At 41.8% G+C, this 25840-nt stretch overlaps 1 protein-coding gene and 1 pseudogene across 1 annotated transcript; both read left to right on the forward strand.

Moving 5' to 3' along the window:
• The first annotated feature begins 741 nt into the window (after window positions 1–741).
• On the forward strand, window positions 742–16863 carry LOC148580252 (uncharacterized; annotated as a pseudogene).
• Window positions 16864–18163: 1300 nt separating this feature from the next.
• On the forward strand, window positions 18164–19186 carry LOC148580253 (uncharacterized). The gene has a single exon (XM_088491840.1). The coding sequence runs from the start codon at window positions 18164–18166 to the stop codon at window positions 19184–19186; it is 1023 nt and encodes a 340-aa protein (XP_088347966.1).
• Window positions 19187–25840: the final 6654 nt, after the last annotated feature.

Genomic DNA, 25840 nt, shown 5'->3' on the forward strand with positions numbered 1-25840 from the left:
TCTAAATTTTTGGACCGAAGCTTTAGACTAACATTGCATGATTCCTGGAATTCTTATTAAAAATTTTGAATTTCTTATTTTTCTTTTTCCAAAATAATTTTCAAAAATTACAAAAAATTTTTCATAAAACCAAAAAGAATTTTGTGTTCCTTGTTTGAGTTTTGTGTCAAATTTTAAGTTTGGTGTCAATTGCATACTTTATTTTTTCTTTGAAATTTTGAAAATTTATGCTTATGCTCTTCATTGATCTTCAAGTTGTTCTTGATTATTTTTCTTATTTGATCTTTAAATTTTCTTGTTTGGTTTCTTTTCTTGTTTTTCATATGCATTCTTGAATTATTAGTGTCTAAGGTTTAAAAATTTTTAAGTTTGGTGTCTTGCATGTTTTTCTTTTCTTAAAAATTTTCAAAAATATGTTCTTGATGTTCATCATGATCTTCAAAGTGTTCTTGGTGTTCATCTTGACATTCAAGGTGTTTTTGCATGCATTATTAGTTTTAATCCTAAATTTTTATGTTTTGCATCATATAGTTGTTTTTCTCTCTCCTCATTAAAAATTAAAAAATCCAAAAAATATCTTTTCCTAATCAAGGCTTCAATAATAATAATGGTGGGAGAACATGGTTTGGCAATAACAAACCTTTCCCATCATCATCTCAGCAACAGACAGAGAATTCTAAGCAGAGCCACTCTGACTTAGATACTGTAGTCTCTGATCTATCTAAGACCACTCTCAGTTTCATGACTTAAGAAAGGTCCTCCATTAGAAACATCGAGGCACAAGTGTGTCAGCTGAGTAAGAAAGTTACTGAACTCCCTCCAAGTACTCTCCCAAGCAATACAGAAGAGAATACAAAAAGAGAGTGCAAGACCATAAATATAACCCACATGGCTGAACCTAGAGAGGAACAAAAGGTAGTGATTTCCAGTGAGGATCACCTCAATGGACATCCACTGGCCTTCAAGGAGTTCCCTAATGAGGAACCAAAGGAATCTGAGGCTCATATAGAGACCATAGAGATTCCAATGAAATTACTATTGCCATTCATGAGCTCTGATGAGTATTTTTCCTCTGAAGAGGATGAAGATATTATTGAATAGCAAGTTGCTCAATATCTAGGAGCAATCATGAAGCTGAATGCCAGGCTATTTGGTAATGAGACTTGGGAGGATGAACTTCCGTTGCTCATCAATGAACTGAATGATCTGGTTCAACTGAAATTACCTCAAAAGAAACAAGATCCTGGAAATTTCTTAATACCTTGTACCATAGGCACCATGACCTTTGAAAAGGCTTTGTGTGACCTTGGGTCAAGTATAAACCTAATGCCCCTCTCTATAATGGAGAAACTAGGGATCTTTGAGGTACAAGCTGCAAGAATCTCACTAGAAATGGCAGACAATTCAAGAAAACAAGCTTATGGACTTGTAGAGGATGTCTTAGTGAAGGTTGAAGCCTTTTACATCCCTGCTGATTTCATAATCTTAGACACTGGGAAGGATGAAGATGAATCCATCATCCTTGGAAGACCCTTCCTAGCCACAGCAAGAGCTGTGATTGATGTGGACAGAGGAGAGTTAGTCCTTCAATTGAATGAGGGCTACCTTGTGTTTAAGGCTCAAGGATCTTCTTCTGTAACCATGGAGAGGAATCATGAAAAGCTTTTCTCAATACAGAGTCAAACAGAGGCCCCACACTCAACTTCTAAGTTTGGTGTTGGGAGGCCACCATTAAGCTCCGAGTCTCTTTGAAGCTCTCTAAGAGCTTCACTGTCAAGCTATTGACATTAAAGAAACGCTTGTTGGAGGCAACCCAATGCTATTTAATTATATTTATTTATTTTCCATTGTTATTTTATGTATTCTTTAGGTTGATGATCATGTGAAGTCACAAAAATAACTGAAAAATCAAAAATAGAATGAAAAATAGCATTAAAAATAGCACACCCTAGAGGACAAGCTTACTGGCGTTTAAACGCCAGTAAGGATAGCAGAATGGGCGTTTAACGCCCAGCCTGGCAGCATTCTGGGCTTTTAACGCCAGAATGGGCAGCACTCTGGACATTTAACGCCAAAAAGGGCTGTCTGGCATCTGGCTGGCGTTAAATGCCAAAAATGGGCATCTGGCTGGTGTTTAACGCCAGAAATGGGCAGCAGACTAGCGTTTAACGCCAGGAAAGGTAGCAGAGCTGGCGTTAAATGCCAAATTTGGCACAGAATGGGCGTTCGAACGCCAGATTGGTGCAGGGACTCAAATTCCTTGACACCTCAGGATCTGTGGATCCCACAGGATCCCCACCTACCCCACCTCTTCTTCTCTCCTCTTCACACCTTTCCATAACACTCTTCCCCAACTACCATTGACCAATCCCATCAAAACCTATTCCCCAAATACCCTTCACCTATCAAATCCTACCCTCTTCCCCATATCCTCTTCACCACTCACATCCATCCACCATTAAACCCTACCTACCTCACCATTAAAATTCAAACCATTTTCCACCCAAACCCACCACACATGGCCGAATACCCTATCTCCCTTACCCTATAAATACCCCTCCTTACCACCTTCATTTTCACACAATATACACACTACTACCCCCGTGGCCGAACCCTCTACTCAAGTCCATCTCCTCAATTACTTCTTCTTCTACCCCTTTCTTTCTTCTTTTGCTCGAGGACGGGCAAATCATCTAAGTTTGGTGTGGGAAAAGCTAAAGCTTTTTGTTTTTCCATAACCATCAATGACACCTAAGGCCAGAGAAACCTCTAGAAAGAGGAAAGGAAAGGCAATTACTTCCACCTCCGAGTCATGGGAGATGGAGAGATTCATCTCAAAAGTACATCAAGACCACTTCTATGAAGTTGTAGCCAAGAAAAAGGTGATCCCTGAGGTCCCGTTCAAGCTCAAAAAGAGTGAATATCCGGAGATCTGACATGAATTTCGAAGAAAAGGTTGGGAAATTCTAACCAACCCCATTCAACAAGTCAGAATCTTAATGGTTCAAGAGTTCTATGCCAATGCATGGATCACTAAGAACCATGATCAAAGTGTGAACCCAAACCCAAAGAATTGGCTCACAATGGTTCGAGGGAAATACTTGGATTTTAGTCCAGAAAATGTGAGGTTAGCATTCAACTTGCCAATGATGCAAGGAGATCATCACCCTTTCACTAGAAGGATCAACTTTGATCAAAGGTTGGACCAAGTCTTTAGGGACATTTGTGTGGAAGGCGCTCAATGGAAGAGAGATTCAAGAGGCAAGCCAGTTCAACTAAGAAGACTTGACCTTAAACTCGTGGCTAGGGGATGGTTGGAGTTCATCCAATGCTCTATAATTCCTACTAGCAACCGGTCTGAAGTTACTATAGACCGGGCTATCATGATCCATAGCATCATGAATAGAGAGAAAGTAGAAGTTCATGAGATCATATCCCTAGAACTCTACAAGGTAGCGGACAAGTCTTTCACTTTGGCAAGGTTAGCCTTTCCTCATCTCATCTGTCACCTATGTAATTCAGCAGGAGTTGTGATAGAGGAAGACATCCTCATTGAAGGGGACAAGCCCATCACTAAGAAGAGGATGGAGCAAACAAGAGAGCCCACTCATGGACCTCAACAAGAGCATGAGGAAATTCCTCACCAAGAAATCCCTGAGATGCCTCAAGGGATGCATTTTTCTCCACACAACTATTGGGAGCCACTCAACACCTCTTTAGGAGATTTGAGTTCTAACATGGAGCAACTGAGAGTGGAGCACCAAAAGCACTCCATCATCCTCCATAAAATCAGAGAAGACCAAAAGGCCATGAGAGAGGAGCAACAAAGGCAAGGAAGAGACATAGAGGAGCTCAAGCACTCCATAGGATCTTCAAGAGGAAGAACTAGCCGCCGTCACTAAGGTGGACCCATTCTTTAATTTCCTTGTTCTTATTTTTCTATTTTTCGGTTTTTATGCTTTATGTTTTGTCTATGTTTGTGTCTTTATTACATGATCATTAGTGTTTAGTGACTATGTCTTAAAGCTATGAATGATTCCATGAATCTTTCACCTTTCTTAAATGAAAAATGTTTTCTGAAAAAGAAAAAGAAGTACATGTACTTTGAATTCTATCTTGAAATTAGTTTAATTATCTTGATGTGGTGGCAATACTTTTTGTTGTCTGAATGAATGCTTGAACAGTGCATATTTTTTATAGTGAAGTTTATGAATGTTAAAATTGTTGGCTCTTGAAAGAATAATGAAAAAAGAGAACTGTTATTGATAATCTAAAAAATTATAAAATTGATTCTTGAAGCAAGAAAAAGTAGTGAAAAACACAAAGCTTGCGAAAAAAATATGGCAAAAAATAAAGAAAAAAAGAAGGAAAAAGAAAAAGCAAGTAGAAAAAGCCAATAACCCTTTAACCTAAAAGGCAAGGGTAAAAAGAATCCAAGACTTTGAGCATTAATGTATAGGAGGGCCCAAAGGAATAAAATCCTGGCCTAAGCTGCTAAATCAAGCTGTCCCTAACCATGTGCTTATGGCGTGAAGGTGTCAAGTGAAAAGCTTGAGACTGAGCGGTTAAAGTCATGGTCCAAAGCAAAAAAAGTGTGCTTAAGAACTCTGGACACCTCTAACTGGGGACTCTAGCAAAGCTGAGTCACAATCTGAAAAGGTTCACCCAGTTATGTGTCTGTGGCATTTATGTATCTGGTGGTAATACTGGAAAATAAAATATTTAGGGTCACGACCAAGACTCATAAAGTAGCTGTATTCAAGAATCAACATACTAAACTAGGAGAATCAATACCACTATCTAAATTCTGAGTTCCTATGGATGCCAATCATTCTGAACTTCAAAGGATAAAGTGAGATGCCAAAACTATTCAGAAGCAAAAAGCTACTAGTCCCGCTCATTTAATTGAAACTAATCTTTATTGATATTTTTGAAATTTATTGTACTTTCTCTTATTTTTATCCTATTTTGTTTTTAGTTGCTTGGGGACAAGCAACAATTTATGTTTGGTGTTGTGATGAGCGGATAATTTATACCCTTTTTAGCATTGTTTTTACATAGTTTTTAGTATGTTTTAGTTACTTTTTATGAAAAAATCACATTTCTAGACTTTACTATGAGTTTGTGTATTTTTCTATAATTTCAGGTATTTTCTGGCTGAAATTGAGGGACCTGAGCAAAAGTCTGATTCAGAGGTTGAGAAAGGACTGCAGATGCTGTTGGATTCTGACCGTCCTACACTCAAAGTGGAATTTCTAGAGCTACAGATGCTCAATTGGAACGCTATCAATTGCGTTGGAAAGTATACATCTTAGGCTTTCCAGCAATATATAATAGTCCATACTTTGTCTGAGATTTGATGGCCCAAACTGGCATAAAACGCCAGCCAGAGAACCTTTTCTGGCGTAAAACGCCAGAACTGGCACCAAAACTGGAGTTAAACGCCCAAACTAGCATCCAAGCTGGCGTTTAACTCTAGAAATGGCCTATCCATGTGTAAAGCTTAATGCTCAGTCCAAGCACACACCAAGTGGGCCCCGGAAGTAGTTTTCTACACTATCTGCACTTAGTTATTTTCTATAAACCCTAGTAACTAGTTTAGTATAAATAGCACTTTTTGCTATTGTATTTGTAGCTTTTATCTATCTTTGGATGTTTAGTCCTTAGACATTGGAGGCTGGCCATTCGGCCATGCCTAGACTACTTTCTTTTATGTATTTTCTACGGTGGAGTTTCTACACCTCATAGATTAACGTGCGGAGCTTAATACGCGAAAATTAATAATTCACATAGAACCGGCAAGTATACCGGATCGTATCAAGTAGTAAAACTCACCGGAGTGAGGTCGATCCCACGGAGATTGGTAGATTAAGCAACTTTAGTTAATTGGTAGTTTAGTTGAGCAAACATGGTTTTGATTTCATGAGATTTGAATGCTTAAAAGAAATTGCAAATAATTAAATGACAAGAAAATTTAAGAACTAAAGTAAGGAAAGCAATTAAAATGACCGAAAGTAAATAACGGAAACTTAGATTGCAAGAAACTTAAATGACATAAACAGTAAATTGCAAGAAAGTAGAGTGCATGGATATAAAATGCAGACATTAAATTGCAGGTAAATTTAGAGCATAATGTAAATAGCAAGAATGTTAAATTGCAAGAATGTAGAAGGGAATTGGGTAGTGGGTATTCAAGATAACCAAAGAACAAGAGGAATGAGAATTAATGATGGGAGAGATCATTAGGGATCAGAGATGCAAATTCTCATGAATTGATGTTGATCAATTCCTTCTCAATCATGGGTATAGATCCATGGCAGATTGTAGGTAATTGAGTTCCAATCTCTTGGTAACTCAATTTCTCTCAACACAACCAATTGCCACTCTCATGATCTAATTGTTCATGAGAAGAGATGAAGCTCATTAACTAATCCTTCAAGCCACACAATTCCCAGGATCTCAACCAAGGGTGGTTACATCTCACATACCAACCCAAAGTGTATTAATCAAGGAAATTATGAAAGGATGAACTCTAAACTGAAGTATATGGCTCCTTTCTCAAGTTCACCACACAATTCATATAGATTCAACCCCTCTCTCGATGGTGATTGAATCTTTGAAGAACAAGAGTTTCCTCTTGGATGAACCACTTGAATTGAGAAGGAAAAGAAGAGTTATCAACCCATTCAAATAAACAGAGCTCCTCCCTCTAATGAAAATGGGGTTTAGTGAATCATAGCTCTAAATTCCATAACAAGTGCAAAAATAGACATTAAAATTGAGTGGAGAAGGATGAAGATTCAAGAAAAAAATGAAGAAGAAATCCTTAAAACTGAAATTCAAAGTTCCCAGAAAAACCAATCAGAAGAGCGGTAAGAAAAGGTAAAAAGTAAAAGTGCTAGTGTAATAGAAAAATTGACTTAATGTCCAAAAGTCCAAGTGTGTAAAAAACCCCCCCACTAATACAAAACTCTCCTCTATTTATATTACTCCTAAAACTTCTTCAGAGATCTTCAATTGGGCTAGCATTATGGGCTTTATCTTTGTTGAATTCTTGGCTCAATGGAATAAGTGTTGCTAAACAGGGAAGGAGGAGCTTATTCATAATGCTCCTGGCCCAATGGGGACGTTGCTGGCAAACACGCCAGTGTAAAGGCATGTTGGCAACGTGCTCATGAGTTTCCTGGGCTGGGGCTTTGTGCTGGACGTTGTTAGCCTAAGTTGTTGCTAACATCTTAGCTTTTCTTCTTCTTGACTCTACTTTTCATGCCTAATATTGCCCAGAATTTGAGTTTCAATCCTCTGCTTCAATATGAACTATCATACATCATTGGAAAGCTCAGAATGTCTTCTTTCTAATGCACTTGGAATCATCTAAATTGGATTTTCCTATCTCAAGTTATGCTTCCTCAAAGAAGGTAAGGTCAGGCTGCCAAGTTTGTTGAAGTTGTTGCTGGACACACACCCTTTCCTCCAAGTTGGCAACGTGCCAAACCTCCCAGGGCTGAGACATGGAGCTGGCATTGTTGATGAACACGCCCCTTGTTGGCACGTTGGCAACGTGCTCGATGCTTCCCTCCAGGGCTGCCTTCTAATCTTCAACTTTGCATGCTACGTTGCCTTGGAACACGCCTATAGAACTTGGCGTTGGAAACGTGCTCGAGTGCTTAGAACTACTCTCCATGGTTGCCTGGCGTTATCATTGGGCACACCATTGTATCCTAGAGTTGGCAACGTGCCAAAACCCTTCCAGGGCTGAGACATGGAGCTGGCGTTGTTGATGAACACGCCAGTTCATCCTCAAGGTGGCAACGCCCTCGAGCTCTTTCCTGGCCCAGCATCCTTGCTTGCCTATGTTGCCAAGGAACACGCACCATTTCTTTAAGTTAGCAACGCGCTCGATGACCTCTCCAGGGCTGCTTCCTTTCTTGGCGTTGCCTTGGAACACGCCCATGCTCTCCCAGCCCAACAACGTGCTCGAGCCTTCCTTATGGCACCAAGCTTTCTTGCTGCTGGCGTTGTCACCAAACACACCCTTGTTGGTGGCATTGGCAACGTGCTAGAGTGGAGGCCAGGAGTGCCTTGAGTGAGTGCCTAGCGTTGCTTTGAAACACGCCAATGAAAGCTGGCGTTGGTAGCGTGCCCAAGCTTCCTTAGCTCCTCTCCAAGGCCTTGCTTTCTTGCCGCGTTGCTTTGAAGAACGCCCATACACTCAGCGTTGGCAACGTGCTCGAGCTTTGGACTTGCTCCCCAGAGTTGCTTGCTGCGTTGCCCCTAAACACGCCTATAGGAACTGGCGTTGGCAACGTGCATGAGCTTCTTCTCTTGCTTGCCTTGGATTGTTTGTGTTGCTGGCATTCCCATCAAGCATGTCCATGCATTATGGAGTTGGCAACGTGCTCGAGCCCTCTAGGATCACTCTCCAGGGCTTCTTGGCGTTGTCACAAGACACTCCAGTGGTAACCCAAGTTGGCAACGTGCCACTCCTTCCCAGGATCATTCCCCAAGGCTGCTAGGCGTTGTTGCCAAACATGCTAGCAATAACCAGCGTTGGCAGCATGCACTCCTCTGCTTTCTTGCCAAACATTGGTGTATCTTCAAGCTTCCTTGCTCTATTTCTTGCTCCGGTGCCTTCCTGCTTCATCACCTAACATAAACCAAATATACTTCCTCAAAGTCTTGCCATCTTATGCAATAAATTTCAAGGAAATCATTCACATAAGCTTGTTTATTAACTCCTTGACTCATTTGTATGAAATTGGCCACAATTAACCTAGTCCTTAGTATTTTATTGCATGGAAGTGAAACTCATAAGAATGCTTGTTTATTTCCAAGATAATGAATGAAACTAAGCTAAAACTAACTAAACTGACTAGCTAATATAGCGAATATGTGAATGCATCAGAGCTCTGTTGTTCTTCATGAATTAATGCAAATACTATTGTTTCACGCTTACTTCTTCTCCAAGATATACTCTCATACTTAATTCAGTTAAGTCAGAATGAAGGGGTGACCTGTGACAATCACCCACTATCTTCATTACTCGCTTAGCCAAGATCCGCGTGCCTGACAACCACAAGCGGTCTACATGATGTATAACGTAGTCATTGGACGACAGCTGGAGTATAACCTCTTGGGTCTCTAATCCACGATTTGCATCGCCTCTCCTGACAACAGAGCATCCGAATCTGTGAGATTAGAACCTTCGTGGTATAGGCTAGAAATAATTGGCAGCATTCCTGAGATCCAAAAAGTCTAAACCTTGTTTGTGGTATTCCGAGTAGGATCTGGGAAGTGATGACTGTGACGAGCTTCAAACTTGCGAATGTTGGGCGCAGTAACAGTGTGCAAAAGGATAGAGAGATCCTATTCCAATGCTAGTGAGAACCGACAGATGATTAGCTGTGTGGTAGCTGTACCTGGTATTTTTCATCCGAGACGAGAAATCCGACAGTTGATTAGCCGTGCAGAAACCGTACTTGGTATTTTTCATCCGAGAGGTTCATACAGCTTGCCATGGAAGGGAGCACGCATGATTGGAAGAAGACAATAGGAAAGCAAAGGTTCAGAAGCAACAAAGCATCTCCAAACGCTTATCTGAAATTTCCACCAATGAATTACATAAGTATCTTTATTTTATTTTATTTATCTTTTAATTATCAAAACCTCTTAACCATTTGAATCCGCCTGACTAAGATTTACAAGATGACCATAGCTTGCTTCAAGCCGACAATCTCCGTGGGATCGACCCTTACTCACGTAAGGTATTACTTGGACGACCCAGTGCACTTGTTGGTTAGTTATGTGGAGTTGTGAAAAGTGTGATCACAATTTCGTGCACCAATGTGTTAGCTTCTTCTTCCATATCCAGCACAACAAAATCAGCTGGGAAAATGAACTCTCCCACCTTTACTAACAAATCTTCCACCACCCCATGTGGAAACTTGAATGTTCTGTCGGCCAATTGGAGTGTCATTCTTGTTGGTTTGGCTTCCTCAATTTTCATCCTTCTCATCATAGTCAAGGACATGAGATTGATGCTACCTCCCAGGTCACACAATGCTTTTTCAATGTTGATATCCCCTATGATGCAGGAAATTTGGAAACTCCCAGGGTTTTTCATCTTCCGAGGAAGCTTCTTTTGTATGATGGCACAACACTCCTCAGTTAACACTATGGTCTCTTTTTCTCCTCAGTTCCTCTTTCTTGTCATGAGCTCTTTTAAGAATTTGGCATAGAGTGGCATTTACTCTAATGCCTCAGCAAATGGTATGTTGATTTGGAGCTTCTTGAAGATCTCTAAGAACCTAGAGAACTGGCTATCTTTCCTATCCTTCCTCAGCCTTTGTGGATATGGTGCCTTTAGCACATATGGTTTTAGAACTGGCTTTGATGAAGATGGTGCAAGGGTCTCTTCTTCCTTCTTGTCTTCAGGCTTCTCTGCAGCTTCTTTTTCTTGGTTGCTCTGACTTGGGGGTGTTTCCTCTATAATTTTTCCACTTCTAAGTGTGATGGCTTTGCATTCCCCTCTTGGGTTGGCCATGGTATCACTGGGAAATGTATGTGTGGGCATTGGAATTTGCTTAAAGAAAATCCCTACTTGCACTTCCAATTTTGAGATTGCTGCGCCCTGATTCTTTAGATTTGATCTGTATTCTTCTTGGTTAGCATCTATCTTTCTTTCAGCCTATGTTTGTCTCTCCGAAAGAGTGGAAATAGCTCCTGTTAGCTGTGATGACAGTTGTGCTATTGTAGCCTCCACTTTCTCAAAATTGCTCTTGATTTCACATGGTTGCATGGTTGGGGCTGATGTGTCTTGATGGTGGTTATTGTGTGTTTGTTGGGTGGAGTGGTATGATGTGTTTTGTGAATTATGGTAGGGTCTGTTATTGCCTGATTGATGGTTGGGGTTGTGATTATTGTATTGGTTAGATGGGTAAGGTTTGTTGTGATCTTGGTTGTGGCTTTTTTGGTTCTCCCACCCAAATTTTTGGTGGTTCCTCCATCCTGGGTTATATGTCTTGGAGTTGGGATCATATGGTGGTCTAGAAGGATTGTTCACATAGTTAGCTTGCTCCCATTCAGATTCAACTTCTGGTGCATCTCCTTCTTGTTGAGGGGCTTGGGCTTGAATGGCTGAGACTTGATTCTTCTCCATTTTCTTGGTTAAGGCTACTAGTTGCGCAGTGATCACTTTGTTTTAGGCCAACAAGGCATCCATGGAATTGAGTTCCATTAATCATCTCTTTTAAGTTCTATCTGAAGCATAAAAATACTCATTCTCAGCAACAGTCACTATGACATCTATGGCGTCTTTAATGGTTTTTTTCTTGTTGAGTGAGCCTCCTGAAGAATGATCTACTGCTTACTTTGACTCATAGGATAGCCCTTCATAGAAGATGTGCAGTTGCACCCACTCATTGAACAAATCTGGTGGGCATTTCCTTTCAAATCTTTGAACTTCTCCCAAGCTTCATAAAGTGTTTCACCCTCTTGCTGTCTGAAAGTCTGCACCTCAACTCTTAGTCTATTAACTCTCTGTAGAGGGTAGAATCTTGCTAGGAACATGTTCACAACATCATCCCATGTGGTTAAGCTCTCCTTGGGAAATGCTTCCAACCACTTTGCTGCCTTATCTATGAGTGAGAAAGGGAACAAAAGTAGCTTGTAGGTGTTAGGGTGTACACCATTGGACTTTACAGTATCATAAATCCTCAAGAACGTAGTGAGATGTTGGTTTGGGTCCTCTTGGGTACCTCTTCCATATGAATATTTATTCTGGACAAGTGTGATGAGTTGAGGTTTCAACTCAAAGTTGTTAGCATGGATTGTTGGTTTGAGAATGCTGCTGCCACAGTTTCCTGGATTTGGGTTGATGTAGGAGCCTAAGACTGTCCTCTATTGCCCAACATGATTGCCAGCATCCTCTCCAACATTGTTATGTACTTCTTCCTCCATAGTAGCTTCTAGATCTTCCTCTACTACTTCCTCTCCAACTATGCCTTTGCCTCTTGCTTCCATCCTTAATCTAAGAAGGTCCTGTCAGGTTCACTATCGAAGGAGGATGAAGTTCTCCCCTTCTACCTATCATACATTCAACAAATAGCAAGTAGAGGGAAAGTGAAGGAATCACTCTTATCAAGATTAGTGGTTGGCTTGGTTGGTGCAATTAATCAAACAGTTAGAAGAATAGAAATATGAACAATGAATAACTAAGATGATCAAAGTAAAAAGAAAATAGAATGGAAAGAAAAATTAAAGAAAATAACAAGGTAATTAAATTGCTTAATCTAGCTCTCCAATCAATGATTCAAATTCAAACCAATCCCCAGCAATGGCGCCATAAAACTTAATGAGTCGAATTCACTCCCCATACAAAAATTGATGAATCCGTTCTTTTGGCAAGTGCACGAAAATTATCGTCAAGTGGAGTAGGATCGTATCCACAGAGATTGGTAGATTTGAGCAATTTTAATCAATTGGTGAATTAGTCAAGCTAAACAGAAGAGATTGTGATTACAAAATTTTAAATGGGCAGAAACATAAATGGCTCAAAGGTAAATAAAAGCAATAAAGTGCAGAAAAGGAAATTGCAATAATGTAAAGTATAGAAACATAAATGACTTAATTGTAAATGGAAATGGGGATTTGCAGAATGTAAAGAAAGCTATAAAGAAAGTGGAAGATGAGAATAGGGGAATTCATTGAGATCAGGAGATGTTGTCTCTTTGGATTAAATCCAGCTCATATCCTCTTCAATCATACAACTCATTGACCTTTTGGCAATCATGATTGATTGAGCTCCAATACCTTGGTGAATAAATCTCTCAGATCTTGATCAATAGCCAATTCCTTGGTCTAATTGCTCATGAAGAAAGATATGCTTAGTCCCTGATTATACCACACATCATCATAGGTCCAAGTAGAGGGAGGATTATATGTCACCATATCCAAACACCAAAACTCAGATCCTACTCAAATGTGAGAAGGGATTTCTAGCTTGGTTTCATGTTTCCTTTTCCAAGATGATTGAACACTAACATTAAAACGAAATTCCTTCTAGCAAATCAAAGAAAAGATGAAAAAAATAATAAATTCACTATAATTAATCCATCAAGTACAACAGAGCTCCCTCTCTCAATGAGAGGGAATTTAGCTACTCATAGCTCAGAGAAGAGTACAAGAGGTGAAAGAGATGATAGAGTGAAAAAGTAAATCAAACTAAAAACTCTACTCCACAACTTAGCTTCCTAACTACTTAACCCCCTTTCTCAGTACTTTCAGGGGTTATTTATACTACTCCTAGCACTAGAAAATAAAGAAAATACAAAAGTGAAAAGAAAAATACAATTTGGAGGGAAAAGAAACTCAATAAACGTGATCTCCCAGCTGGCGTGTGACTGGCGCTTCAGTGGCATGCCACGCCGAACTCTTCAAGTGGCACGCCCTCTTTCATTGGCCTCCCTGGCGTGCCATGCCTTCGAGCCTAAGTGGCACGCCCAGGGTCCTTTAAGCACTTATGTAGCCTGGCGTGCCACGCCTTCAACCTCAAGTGGCACCCCCGGGCCTTTTTAAAACCTCAGATAGCCTGGCGTGCCACGCCTTCGAACTCAAGTGGCACGCCCAAGCTTTCTCCCTCTTCTTCTTGTTTCTGGAAAGTTGAACTAGCGTGGTACGCCCAGGGTCTGGCGTGCCACGCCCAGGGTCTGGCGTGCCACGCCCATTATGAGTGCTTGGTCTTTCTCTCTGGAAAACTGAAGTAGCGTGGCATGCCCAGGGTCTGGCGTGCCACGCCCATTTGTGTCCTTGGCTCCTTCGTTGGCGTGCCACGCCCAAAACTCAAGTAGCACACCCAGGTCTTCTCTTAGTTGATTGGTGATGTTGGCGTGCCACACCCGAGACTCAAGTGGCACGCCCAAGTGAAATTCTAGAGCTGGCGAGACACGCCTTAGATACCAAGTGGCACGCCCATATAGTTGGCCTCCTATTTCCCTCTCTGGAAAATATAACTGGCATGCCAAGCCCAGCTTCTGGCGTGCCACGCCCAGCATTTTGCCTTGGTCCAGTAATTGGCATGCCACACCTGGTCCTTCAAGTGGCACGCCCAAGTGAAATTCTAGAACTGGTGTGCTACGCCTTCGATACCATGTGGCACGCCCAACTTTGCTTTTGCTTCCTTGAGTGTTGGCATGCCACGCCTGGATGCTCAAGTGCCACGCTCAAGTGAGGATGAGAGCTGGCGTGCCACGCCTTTGATACCAAGTAGCACGCCCAGTGCTTAGGCTTTTGTCTTCGTCTCTGGAAATTTGTACTAGCGTGCCACGCCTTGATGCTCAAGTGGCACGCCCCTTTAGTGTGGCTCTTTTAAGCTTGGCGTGCCACGCCTGGCTCTTCAAGTGGCACGCCCATGTGAATTTTGAAGCTGGCGTGCCACGCCTTCGATACCAAGTGGCATGCCCTGGTGATGATCCCTTCTGGAGTGATGAACTGGCATGCCACGCCCATGGCTCAAGTGGCACGCCCATAGTATGTGAGGGGTTAGGCGTGCCACGCCCAGCTCCTGGCGTGCCATGCCCCTTTAGTGGCCTCATTATTGCTCTCTAGAAAACTACACTGGCGTGCCACGCCTAGCTCCTGGCGTGCCACTGATAAACCCCATTTTTAGGGTTTATCCTGTATAGAATTTAAGAGTTTTATCAACGATCTTCCACACTTATTCATATAAAACTGCATGATTTTGTCTTCCTTTCCCAACTTTGCTTCGTAGATGAAAACATGCTTATTGTGCATCAAAATTGATATATTGTAATCCTACTCTATTACCATTCGATGCCTTGATCCATTTGTTAAGTGGTTTCAGAAGTTATAGGGCAAAAATGGCTAAGACGAGTGAAGGAAGCATGCATGAGTGGAAAAAGCATGGAATAAATTAGAGTTTTGAAGTTTACACATGGGCGCAGTGGAGCCGAACGAGAAGCCGGCGTGCTTATATGGCTGGGCTATATTCCCTATGACGTGCGAGCGCACTGCACGCCTGCGCGTAGGTTGCGAAAAACTCCAGGTGCGCGTATGTGCCGATGTGCGCACGTGATTTTTTAAAAGGAAAACGTGACCAGCAATATCAGGGAGTCCCAGTCCCAGTTTTGGAGCATAATTTTGGAGGAAAAAGTTTAAGAAGACCAAGGATTAGGGGGGTTAGGACAATTAGTCATAATTCTAGATAATTTTGGGTAGTTAGTTACATTTTGTTTTTAGAGAGAGAAACTCCAACTTCTCTCTAGGATCTCACTCTCTCCATTGCAATTCTCCTTTGATTTCTTGGTGAGATCTACTCTTCCTCTACTCTCAATTAATGTTCTTTTGATTCAATCTCTTAGATCTAGATTTATGACTTTGCTACCTTGAATTGTGATTAATGAATTGAGGAATTTCATTCATTTGCTTGATTGTTGATGATTGTTTGGATTAGATAGCTTTAATTTAATTTCCATCTCTCAATTACATCATGTCTTCTATGATTGCCTACCAATTGTTTGTGATAATGACAACCCTAGCTATGGAGTAGATTTCTCTCACTTGGCTTAGGGGTTGAGTTATTGGAGACACTTGAGTAGTGAATATCAATTGTTGACTAGGAATTGAGAATTGCTAATTGACTTGGAGTGCACTAAAGCTAGACTTCCCTTGGGTGAGACTAGGACTTGTGACTCAAGTTAGTTACTCTCACTTGACTTTCCTCCATTATTAGGGGGGTTAACTAAGTGAAGCAATAATCAACTCTTACCACAATTGAAGAAAACTATAATGATGTAACTTCCAATAACTACCCTTAGCCAAGGCTTTTATCTCAATTAATTGTTGTTTACTTTTGTTAGTTTGAATTCCTGCACCAACTCTCAAAAACCACAAAAGACTTCCTAATCAATGATGTGCATTCTAAGGCAATTCCTAGGGAGAACGACTCGGGATCAATACTCTCGGTCATAGATTTTAGATTTATTTGATGTAATATTTGCGTGTTGGTTAGACTATACTCACGATTGGATTTATTGCTAATTTCTAATCGGCATACGAATATTTTGGTTCATCAAATGGCGCCGTTGCTGGGGAATTGCTTATGTGTGCCTTTCTATTGGTTAGTGTGAATGTGTTAATATGTGGATACTTGCATTTCTCTCTTGATTGTTTGTTTATTTGATTGTTAGTTAGGATTAGTCTTTGCTTAGATACCAATTGATGTCATGAGCTTCTTATCTCCTTCATTGTATGACGCGTTCACTACCAAATCCGAGCTTAGCACCATTTGGTTCGGAAACTGAAAGAACTTTGCTTCATATTAGGCAAGCTCGGAGGCGGTTAGCTTTTGAGGAAGGTGAAAAGAGTCTTACCAATTCACCAACCATATCACCGTCATCCAACGAATGCACTAATTACTCTTCCGTTGATACTACTAATAGTTCTTCTTTTGATGTAGGTTTTGACGATATGGCCGTTCCAAGGAGAGTTATTCTCAAGGAAGCGGGTGCACCAGATTTTGTTCTCCAACCTCTCCATGTACTTCATCCCAACTTGAATGCAAACTTTGAACTTAAGACCGCCCTCATCAATCTTCTACCAACGTTGCATGGACTTCCCGCACAAGATCTAATTAGGCACCTCAAGAACTTTCATGGTGTGTGCTCAACCACTAGGCGGGAAGGATCCGATGAAGTAGCCATATGGTTGTTTGCCTTCCCTTTCTCTCTTGAGGGAAGTGCCAAGGAGTGGTTTTATACCTTACCTAGTGATGTTGTCTCTAATTGGGACTTGCTTAGGAGAGAATTCCTTGATAAATTCATGCCCATGGAAATGACGGACAGCTAAGGAAGGAAATCTCTTGTATTATACAAGGTGAGATGGAAACTCTATATGAATATTGGAAGCGGTTCCGTAAACTTCTTGACTCATGTCCCAACCACATGATTGACACCCAAGTATTACTTAGCTATGTGTGCCAAGGCATGAGGGAGCAAGATAAGAATTTATTGGATGCTTCAAGCAACGATTCTTTGTCAAAGTATAGACGGCGGAGGAGGCATGGCAACTCATTACCGACTTGGCCGAGTCCACTCAACATGCTAGACAGAGAGTCAACCGCCCAAAGGCCGTGAATGAGGTTTCTTCTAGTGGTGAGACCGCCACCCTTACTAAGACCTTGTGTGAGATGACAAGTCTTCTAAAGCAACTCCAAGTGAATCAACAACAACCACCACCTCCTCAAAACCAACAATGTCAACAATTGGTCCCCGAAAAAGTATGTGGCATTTGCTCATGCTACTCCCGCTACACGGATGAGTGTCCAAGTCTCTAAGAAGATAACACTCTAGCGGCTACCCACAACTTTTATGATCGCTCCTACTATGAACGTGCTAATCAAGGATACCATTCACAAGGGAGTAATTATAACCAAGGGTACCCCCAACAAGGAGGCAATTATAACCAAGGGAGTAACATCTCTAATCAAGATTGGAGGGATAGCTCCAACCAAGGTTGGTGGGACAATTATCAACAAGGAGGTAGGGACAATGGAGGCAACCAAAGATGGAACAACAACACTCCACAAATTCGATACTCACAAAACCCTCTAAACCAACAACCAAAACAAGGAAGGAACTATCAAACCTACATACCACCTCATAGACAACCACTTCCACCCAATCAATCACAAGCAGCACAAATCACCTATCCTTCCACTTCTCCAAATCAAGATGACACACTCCAATCCATACTCCAAGGGCAAAAGGAACTCCAAAATACACTCAACTCAATTCTTAATGGTCTTACTTCCACCCTCCAAGCTCTCATTGCTCGCATGAAACCACCCTCCACTTCCACTCCTCAAGCCTCAACCCCTAGTGCCATACCTTCTCAACTTCTACCCAACCCCAAGGGTGGCATCAATTCCATAACCTTGAGGTTCGGAACTCAATTGAAAGAAAGGGACTCAAAGGCACCTAGTCCAATGATAGTCACTCAAGAGGAGAATAGAGTTGAGATAGAAGAAATTGAAAAGGAGGAGGAAGCACAAGTGGTAGTTGAAGATGAAGACCCTCAACCAAAGAGTGAATTCCGTAGAAAGGAGCAAGTCTTAGAGGAAGTGGCTCAACCAATTCCATTCCCTACAATGGCAAGAAAGGCTAAGAAGCGTATAGAGCTTGACCCAAAAATGGTAGAGATGTTCAAGAAAGTGGAGGTAACTATCCCTCTCTTTGATGTTATACATCAAGTACCCAAATATGCGAAATTTCTTAAGGACTTGTGTGTGAACAAAGATAGAATCCATGAGTTAGAGACCATTCCCTTGGGGAGTTCTATTTCGGCTTTGATGGGAGCCATTCCGAAAAAGTGTGACACGGGCCCTTGTTTAGTCTCTTGTGTCATTGATGGAATCCAATTCATTGATTGTATGTATGACATTGGTGCATGTGTTAGCATTATGCCTCTTTCCATTTATCATATATTGAAGCTCTCACCGTTGAAGCGGTCGGCGGCTAGGTTTGTCTTGGCGGACAAGAGCATAATAACCGTGACAGGTATTGCGGAAGATGTGTTGGTCAACATAAAGGGTTTGATATTTCCAATTGACTTCCATATCATTGAGATGCCACCAAGTGAATCCGAAAGGACATCATATATCCTGCTTGGGAGGCCGTTTTTGAGGACCTCTAGATTCAAGTTGGATGCCCATTCGGGAACCAAATCATTTGAGATAGATGGGAGATTTGTAAGTTTTAGCCTAGAAGAAGCAATGAGGCACCCACCGGAGAACCATTCCATATTCCAGTGCGACTTAATTTACAACATTGTGGCCGAAGTGCATTATGCAAAACTAGATGAGAAACATATGATTGAAGAAGATAGTGAAGACCCAAGTGAAGAAGTTCAAGTGACAAGCCAAGAGCAAAAGCTTGAATTGAAGCCATTACCACCCCACCTAAAGTACTCATACCTTGATGAAGCCCATAAGTTTCCGGTGATTATAGCAAGGGAACTAAATCCTCAACAAGAAGAGAAGTTGTTATGTGTTTTGAGGAAGAACAAAAGGGCAATAGGGTGGAGCTTAGCGGATCTAGTGGGGATAAGTCCCCAAGTGTGTGAGCACCGGATCTTTTTGGAAGAAGAAGAAAAGCTCGTAAGACAACCTTAAAGACAAATAAATCCTACCATTTTGGAGGTTGTTAAGAAGAAGGTAACCCAGTTACTCGAGGCGGACATCATCTACCCCATTTTCGATAGTGAATGGCTGATTCCCGTTCAAGTTGTGCCAAAGAAGTCCGGGGTAACCACAATCAAGAATGAAAGCGGGGAGCTCACTGCAACACGGGTGCAAAAATCTTGGCGAGTATGCATAGACTACCAAAGGTTGAACTCGGCCACTAGAAAAGATCATTTTCCACTTCCGTTTATCGATCAAATGCTCGATCGATTATCCGGTAAATCCCATTATTGCTTTCTAGATGGCTATTCGGGGTACCTCTAAATACACATTGCTCCAGAGGACCAAGGAAAAACAACATTTACTTGCCCTTTTGGAACTTATGCCTACAAGCGTATGCTATTCGGCTTATGCAATGCGCCGACAACTTTTCAAAGGTGCATGATGAGCATATTTGTGGATTTTCTAGAGCAATGCTTGGAGGTATTCATGGATGACTTCACGGTATATGGTGATTCTTTTGATCATTGCTTGGATAACCTTGAAAAAGTCTTAGAAAGATGTACTAAAACTAACCTTGTCTTGAATTTTGAGAAGTGCCATTTCAAGGTTAGGCAAGGGATTGTTTTGGGACATATTATTCCTAAGGATGGTATTTCCATTGATCCAGCAAAGATTAATGTTATATCTAGCTTGGCTTACTCCTCCTCCGAGAGGGAAGTCCGTTCTTTCCTTGGACATGCAGGATTTTATCGAAGGTTTATAAGGGACTTTAGTAAGGTAGCATTGCCTCTCTCAAGGTTGTTGCAAAAGGATATTGAGTTTGATCTAAGCAAGGAATGCATGGAGGCTTTTGATAAGCTCAAGGTAGCATTGACCCAAGCTCCCATCGTGCGAGGGCCGGATTGGAGTCGGCGATGCTTCAAATTTTGCCATGGGAGCCACATTAGCACAACGCGAGGGTAAGATTCCATATGTCATAGCCTATGCATCAAAAACACTAGATGGAGCCCAATCCAACTACACTACCACCGAAAAAAACTTTTGGCCATAGTTTTTGCCTTGGACAAGTTTCGAGCATATCTACTTGGTTCAAAGGTGGTAGTGTACTCGGATCATGCAGCGTTAAAGTATTTGTTGTCTAAGAAGGAATCCAAACCGAGATTGATTAGATGGGTTTTGTTGTTGCAAGAGTTTGACTTGGAAATTAAGGATAGCAGTGGTACGCAAAACCTAGTGGCAGATCACTTAGGTCGCCTTGAACACACCAAAGGCGATACCACTTCTATTAATGATTCTTTTCCCTTTGAGGGTTTGCATGAAATCTCAGAAACCATTCTTTGGTATGCGCCAATCGCCAATTACTTGGTATCTCACTCCTTCCCTCCTAATCTCTCCAAACATCAAAGGGATAAGCTAAAAAGCGAATCCAAATACTATGTTTGGGATGATCCATACATTTGGAGATGTGGGGCAGATCAAGTAATTCGGAAGTGCATTCCACAAACCGAATTCCACTCAATCTTGGAAGCTTGCCACTCCTCCGAAGGAGGAGGCCATTTTGGACCCCAAAGAACGGCAAGAAAAATCCTAGATTGTGGATTTTGGTGGCCAACTGATAAACCCCAATTTTGTGGTTTATCTTGTGCTTAATTTGGGGAATTTTATCACCTTTTCCTACATTTATTCAATGAAATAGCATGATTTTGTAATTCTCCCTAAATTTGTACTTAAGTGTGAAAACATGCTTTTTAGGCCTTAAAATAGCTAAATTTAACTCACTTTAATTCCATTTGATGCCTTGATATGTTTGTTAAGTGGTTTCAGGTTTACCAACTCTTTTCAAGGACTCTTCTCATTTTTGTAAATCTTGTTCTCAATGCATTAGATTTGGTAATATCTCCAAAAAGGATGAAATCCCCCAACAAACCATGCAATTTTGTGAGATTTTTTGATGTATGGGGAATCGACTTCATGGGGCCATTCCCAAATTCTAATGGTTTTCTCTACATTCTACTTTCCATTGATTATGTGTCCAAATGGGTGGAAGCGATATCCACCTGGACGGATGATGCTAATGTGGTCCTTTCTTTTGTGAGAAATAATATCATTTGTAGATTTGGGTCACCACGAGCAATCGTGAGCGACCAAAAATCACATTTTTGCAATAAGAGAATGGACGGGCTAATGAAAAAATATGGCATCATGAATAAAGTAGCCACGGCCTACCACCCACAAACAAATGGCCAAGCCGAGGTTTCCAATCGGGAGATTAAACACATATTGGAAAGAATTGTGAAGCCCAATAGGAAAGATTGGAGTGCTAAGCTCACCGATGCATTATGGGCCTACCGAACGGTATACAAAACGCCAATTGGCATGAGCCCTTTTCGGTTGGTGTATGGCAAAGCTTGCGACTTACCAATGGAGATAGAGCATAAGGCATATTGGGCCATCAAGGAGTGCAATCCAAGTTTGGGTGGAGCCGGGGTTGAGAGGAAGCTACAATTAGCGGAGTTGGAATGCTTGAGGCTTGAAGCTTATGAGAATTCTAGACTTTACAAGGAGAAGATGAAAGTCGTGCATTATAAGAACATAAGAGGTAAAGAATTTCGAGCCGGCGATCTAGTCCTCCTTTACAATTCTAGATTGAGATTGTTGCCCGGAAAACTAAGGTCAAAATGGGAGGGCCCATATCAAGCAGAGAAGGCGGAACCCTATGGGGTTTACCATTTACGCCATCCCTCAAGCTCGGATATCTTCAAGGTCAATGGGCACCATCTCAAGTTGTATCATGGTGAGCAAATGAAGAGCAACAAGGAGATTGAGATATTCCTTTTGGAAGATGCACCTCTTGGCAAGGAGCAATGAGCTAGTGAAAGTCCAACTTAAGGACATTAAACAAAAGTGTTAGGTGGGAGACACCCACCATGGTGAGATCTATCCTTTTTACCCCTTTTGTATATAATTCTTGAATTCTTCATTGTTTTGTGATTACTTAGCTATAGTTTTGTTTGGCTAGATTTGATTATGAATACCCTAGATAACTTGTTCATGAAGATTTTGCATTGCTTTTTCAAAGGATGAATCGATTGTGTGGTAGAAGAACACCCCATCTTTGGGTTTTACATTGAGTTTTGGGTGTTTTTGACCCCTTTGGCTTGTTTAACGACTAAATTCATGACAATTAGGCATTCTTCATGTCTCAAAAAAAGGGGGGGGGAGGGGACGCGCATGCGCGCACTATGCGCGTACGCACCATACACATTCGCAGCTCCTGGGTCATTTTCTAGATAGTTGTGCAAATTCTGGGTCAATTCTGAGCCCCAGGCATAACCATACTCGCGCGTGCACGCACCTGGCGCGTACGCGCCCATGGCTCATTTACGCAAAAGTGCGTATACGCGCACTAGTCGCGTCCACGCCGATGTTGCCATATGCAATCCTGAGCCATTTTCCCGAGAGCTGCGCCCAAGTTGGGCTAATATCATGCCAGTGGCCTAACTCGACTCACACGTACGCACAACAGGCGCGCACACGCACCTCAGCAAAATGCATATCGATGCACCAGCGCACCGTGCGCGTCTGCGTCGACTGTAAAAATTCATCTTCTGGTACTTTTTCCCGAGAGTCGAGCCAAAGTTATGCCCAATTTGTGCTGAGAGCACAACTTTGATACACACGCACGTGCACCTGGCTCTCGCGCGCTCATTTGCACATTCACTACTTCACACGTACGCGCACTGTACGCATCCGCGCACCTGCTGATTTTTTGCCCATGCGCGCGCGCCGGTTTTACTAACCAATTACATTAGAGTGCGCCCTTTTCTTTCCATCTCCTTTTACCTTCTTACCATCACCCTTCTTCTTCACTTCTACCCCCTTCTTCATTTCCACCACCTCTCTCCCGCCACTACCGGCGGCAACCACCACCTCCGGCGGTCCGACACCTCTCTTTCTCCTCTCCTCTCATACTCATCACTACCTTTTCTCTCACTCACATACCCCTTTTCTCTTCTTCCTCTCAAGGTATTTCTCATTTCTTTTCTTGTTTAGCTTTCTCTTCCTTCTTCTTTTCATTTGCTATATTCCCTTACTCTTCCTCTTAGTTAGGTTTCATTCATGTTCACATGGTTTGTTAGTTTTCCTTTTTAATTTTCTTATGGGTGTTAAAAGTGAGGATTACTCTTGCATTGATGAGTTGGATTGTCTTACTTGCTTTCTCTTGCAATGTGTGGTATGCTATGGTGATTGATGATGCTTTATGGGATGTTACATTGTCACCCTTCCCTCATTTTTGTCATAAAAAGGGATGCACACCAAGTGTTTGATGGAAGACCCACATGATTTTTAGGAGTTACCTTGACTTAGTATCTTCTTTTTTAAGTGTTCTTTCTCACTCACTTGCTTATTCATATGTGCATTGAGCTCACTTCTTGTTTCATTAGTACATGCTCATCCCATGACACTCACCTATTGTTATTGATGTTAAGAGTGCATGCTTCTCATGCTTCTTGGTTGCATGCATATACCACTCATACATCATATGTTAGTGATTAGCCACGATTTCATTGTTGCCTTAGCTACATGTTGCAGCTGTCATGTATCTAAGCCATGTCTTCTTTTATGCTTTATCACTTACATGATTATTATTTCTTGGTCCTTCTTTGAGCTCAAATTTGCCACCTTTCCCTCTTTTAAAGGATGGTTATCAAGAAAGACAAAGGAAAGGCATCCAAGAAGGCACCTCCTCGGTCCACTAGCAAATCACAACAAGCACCTCGAGGCAAGCACCTCCTCAATAAGACAAGGCGCATTGCTAACATTGATGTTTTGGAAAAGGACAATTCGGCTAGGGATCCAAACAAGTTCCCCAACCGTTATTGTGAACTTGCCTACCCCTTGTTCAAAGTAAGGAACTATCATGCAGAGCCTCTTCTAGCCCCTCTGGCTCATGTCATTTTGCTTGTCATGCCCCGCATCAAGCGGTGGCAATGGGAGTTCATATTGAGGAAGCCACGTGAAGAAAACTTATCTTAGGTGATAGAATTTTACATGAATTACCACTCCTCATCCCTCGCATCGGTATTTGTGAGTCGATGACAAGTTTCCATCACAGAGGAAGCCATTCAAAGTGTGCTTAAGACCGGACCGTTAGCGCAGGGGATTGATACATATCAAGAGATTTTGTCGGCACGATGCGAATATGAGTTTGATTGGGATGTCATCCTCAAGGTCATTGCTATACCCGAATCATTCTGGATTCGAGGGAGGACGAGGCCGAGGCTCAAGGGTATTGACGCACCTTTTCTCACCAGAGAGGCTCAGGTATGGGCACAAATTCTAGCCTATTATGTTCTCCCTAGCACCCATGGCTCATCTATCACTGCTGAGTTAGACTTGTTGGTTTGGTGTGTCCTTATAGAGAGACCGGTTCATATTTCCCGTCTCATTTGCCAAGCTATGGGCCGCATCCACGCTAAGGGGAACCTACCCTTTCCCGCTCTAGTGACCGACTTAGTTGCCGCAGCTGGTGTCCCCCGAGAGACCAAGGAACGGAGGGCCATGATCCCGATAGACGGTGATGTTGTTCCAAATGGGAGATATCTCTACCCTCCGGCGGACACCGAGGACCCGAACTTAGCCATCCCCATGAGCATTCCCATCACCGCACCACCAAAATCATTCATGCAACGCATAGAAGACCTCCACAAGAAGCTTGATCGTTATGAGCGGCGCAATCAACGCCGATACACTTTTGTCAAGAAGCTTCTAAGTTGCTTAGCACCACCTATGGATGAACCGGAAATCTCCACATCCACCGGCACCGACAATGAAGATAGCGATAATGGAGAAGATGATGGACACTCGGGAGCTGATCAACCACTGCGTCTCACTCAAGGCACAGAAGACCGTGCCAACTTCTAAGTGTGGGGAGGTCGGTCGGCCGACCAGTCTTCATAGGTAACACCCGAATAAATCTTAAGTCTCTTTTATTAATTAGGATAGATTGCATATTAGTTTTCTTCATTTTTAACATGCTTTGCATGCTAGTTATCTTTTAATAAGTCCACTTGGTTAGAGTAATGACTTCCGTCTTAGGAAGCTAGAACTTTAGGGCAACCCAACCAATTTTGAATTTTTTTGAAAATTTTTTATGCTAAGCTTGTTTGAAGAATGTAATTTAGAAGATGGATTTTGAGCCAAGAACACAAGCAAGTGAGTCTTGATCCTAATTGCGTGGCTACATCTTCTAGCCACTTACTTCCCTTATTGTGTACATTGTTCTCTCTCTATGATTGTGATCCTTAATTTTTTGGACTCTATATGTCCATTGTTATATGTATGAATGCATGTACATGATTGAGGCCATGAATTCACTTAGCCACTTACCCAAATGACCTTCCCCTATAACAACCTTTGCAACCAATTTTGATCCTACGCTTGATCCACTTATTCTTAATTTTAGCACATCACAAGCCAAAAGCGAAAAACCATGAATGTCCCTATTTGAATCTTTGAATAGCTTAGGCTAGTGCGGGTGTGCCGTTCAAGCGTGGGATAACGGGGGGAGCATTGGTTGAGGTAAAAGCATGTTATTGTTAAAAATATTGGGAAACGGATACATACTCATGTGATTGATTA

The sequence above is a fragment of the Arachis ipaensis genome, chromosome B10 (genome assembly GCF_059453495.1).
Source record: "Arachis ipaensis isolate K30076 ecotype BB chromosome B10, ASM5945349v1, whole genome shotgun sequence".
NCBI classification, from domain to species: Eukaryota; Viridiplantae; Streptophyta; class Magnoliopsida; order Fabales; family Fabaceae; genus Arachis; species Arachis ipaensis.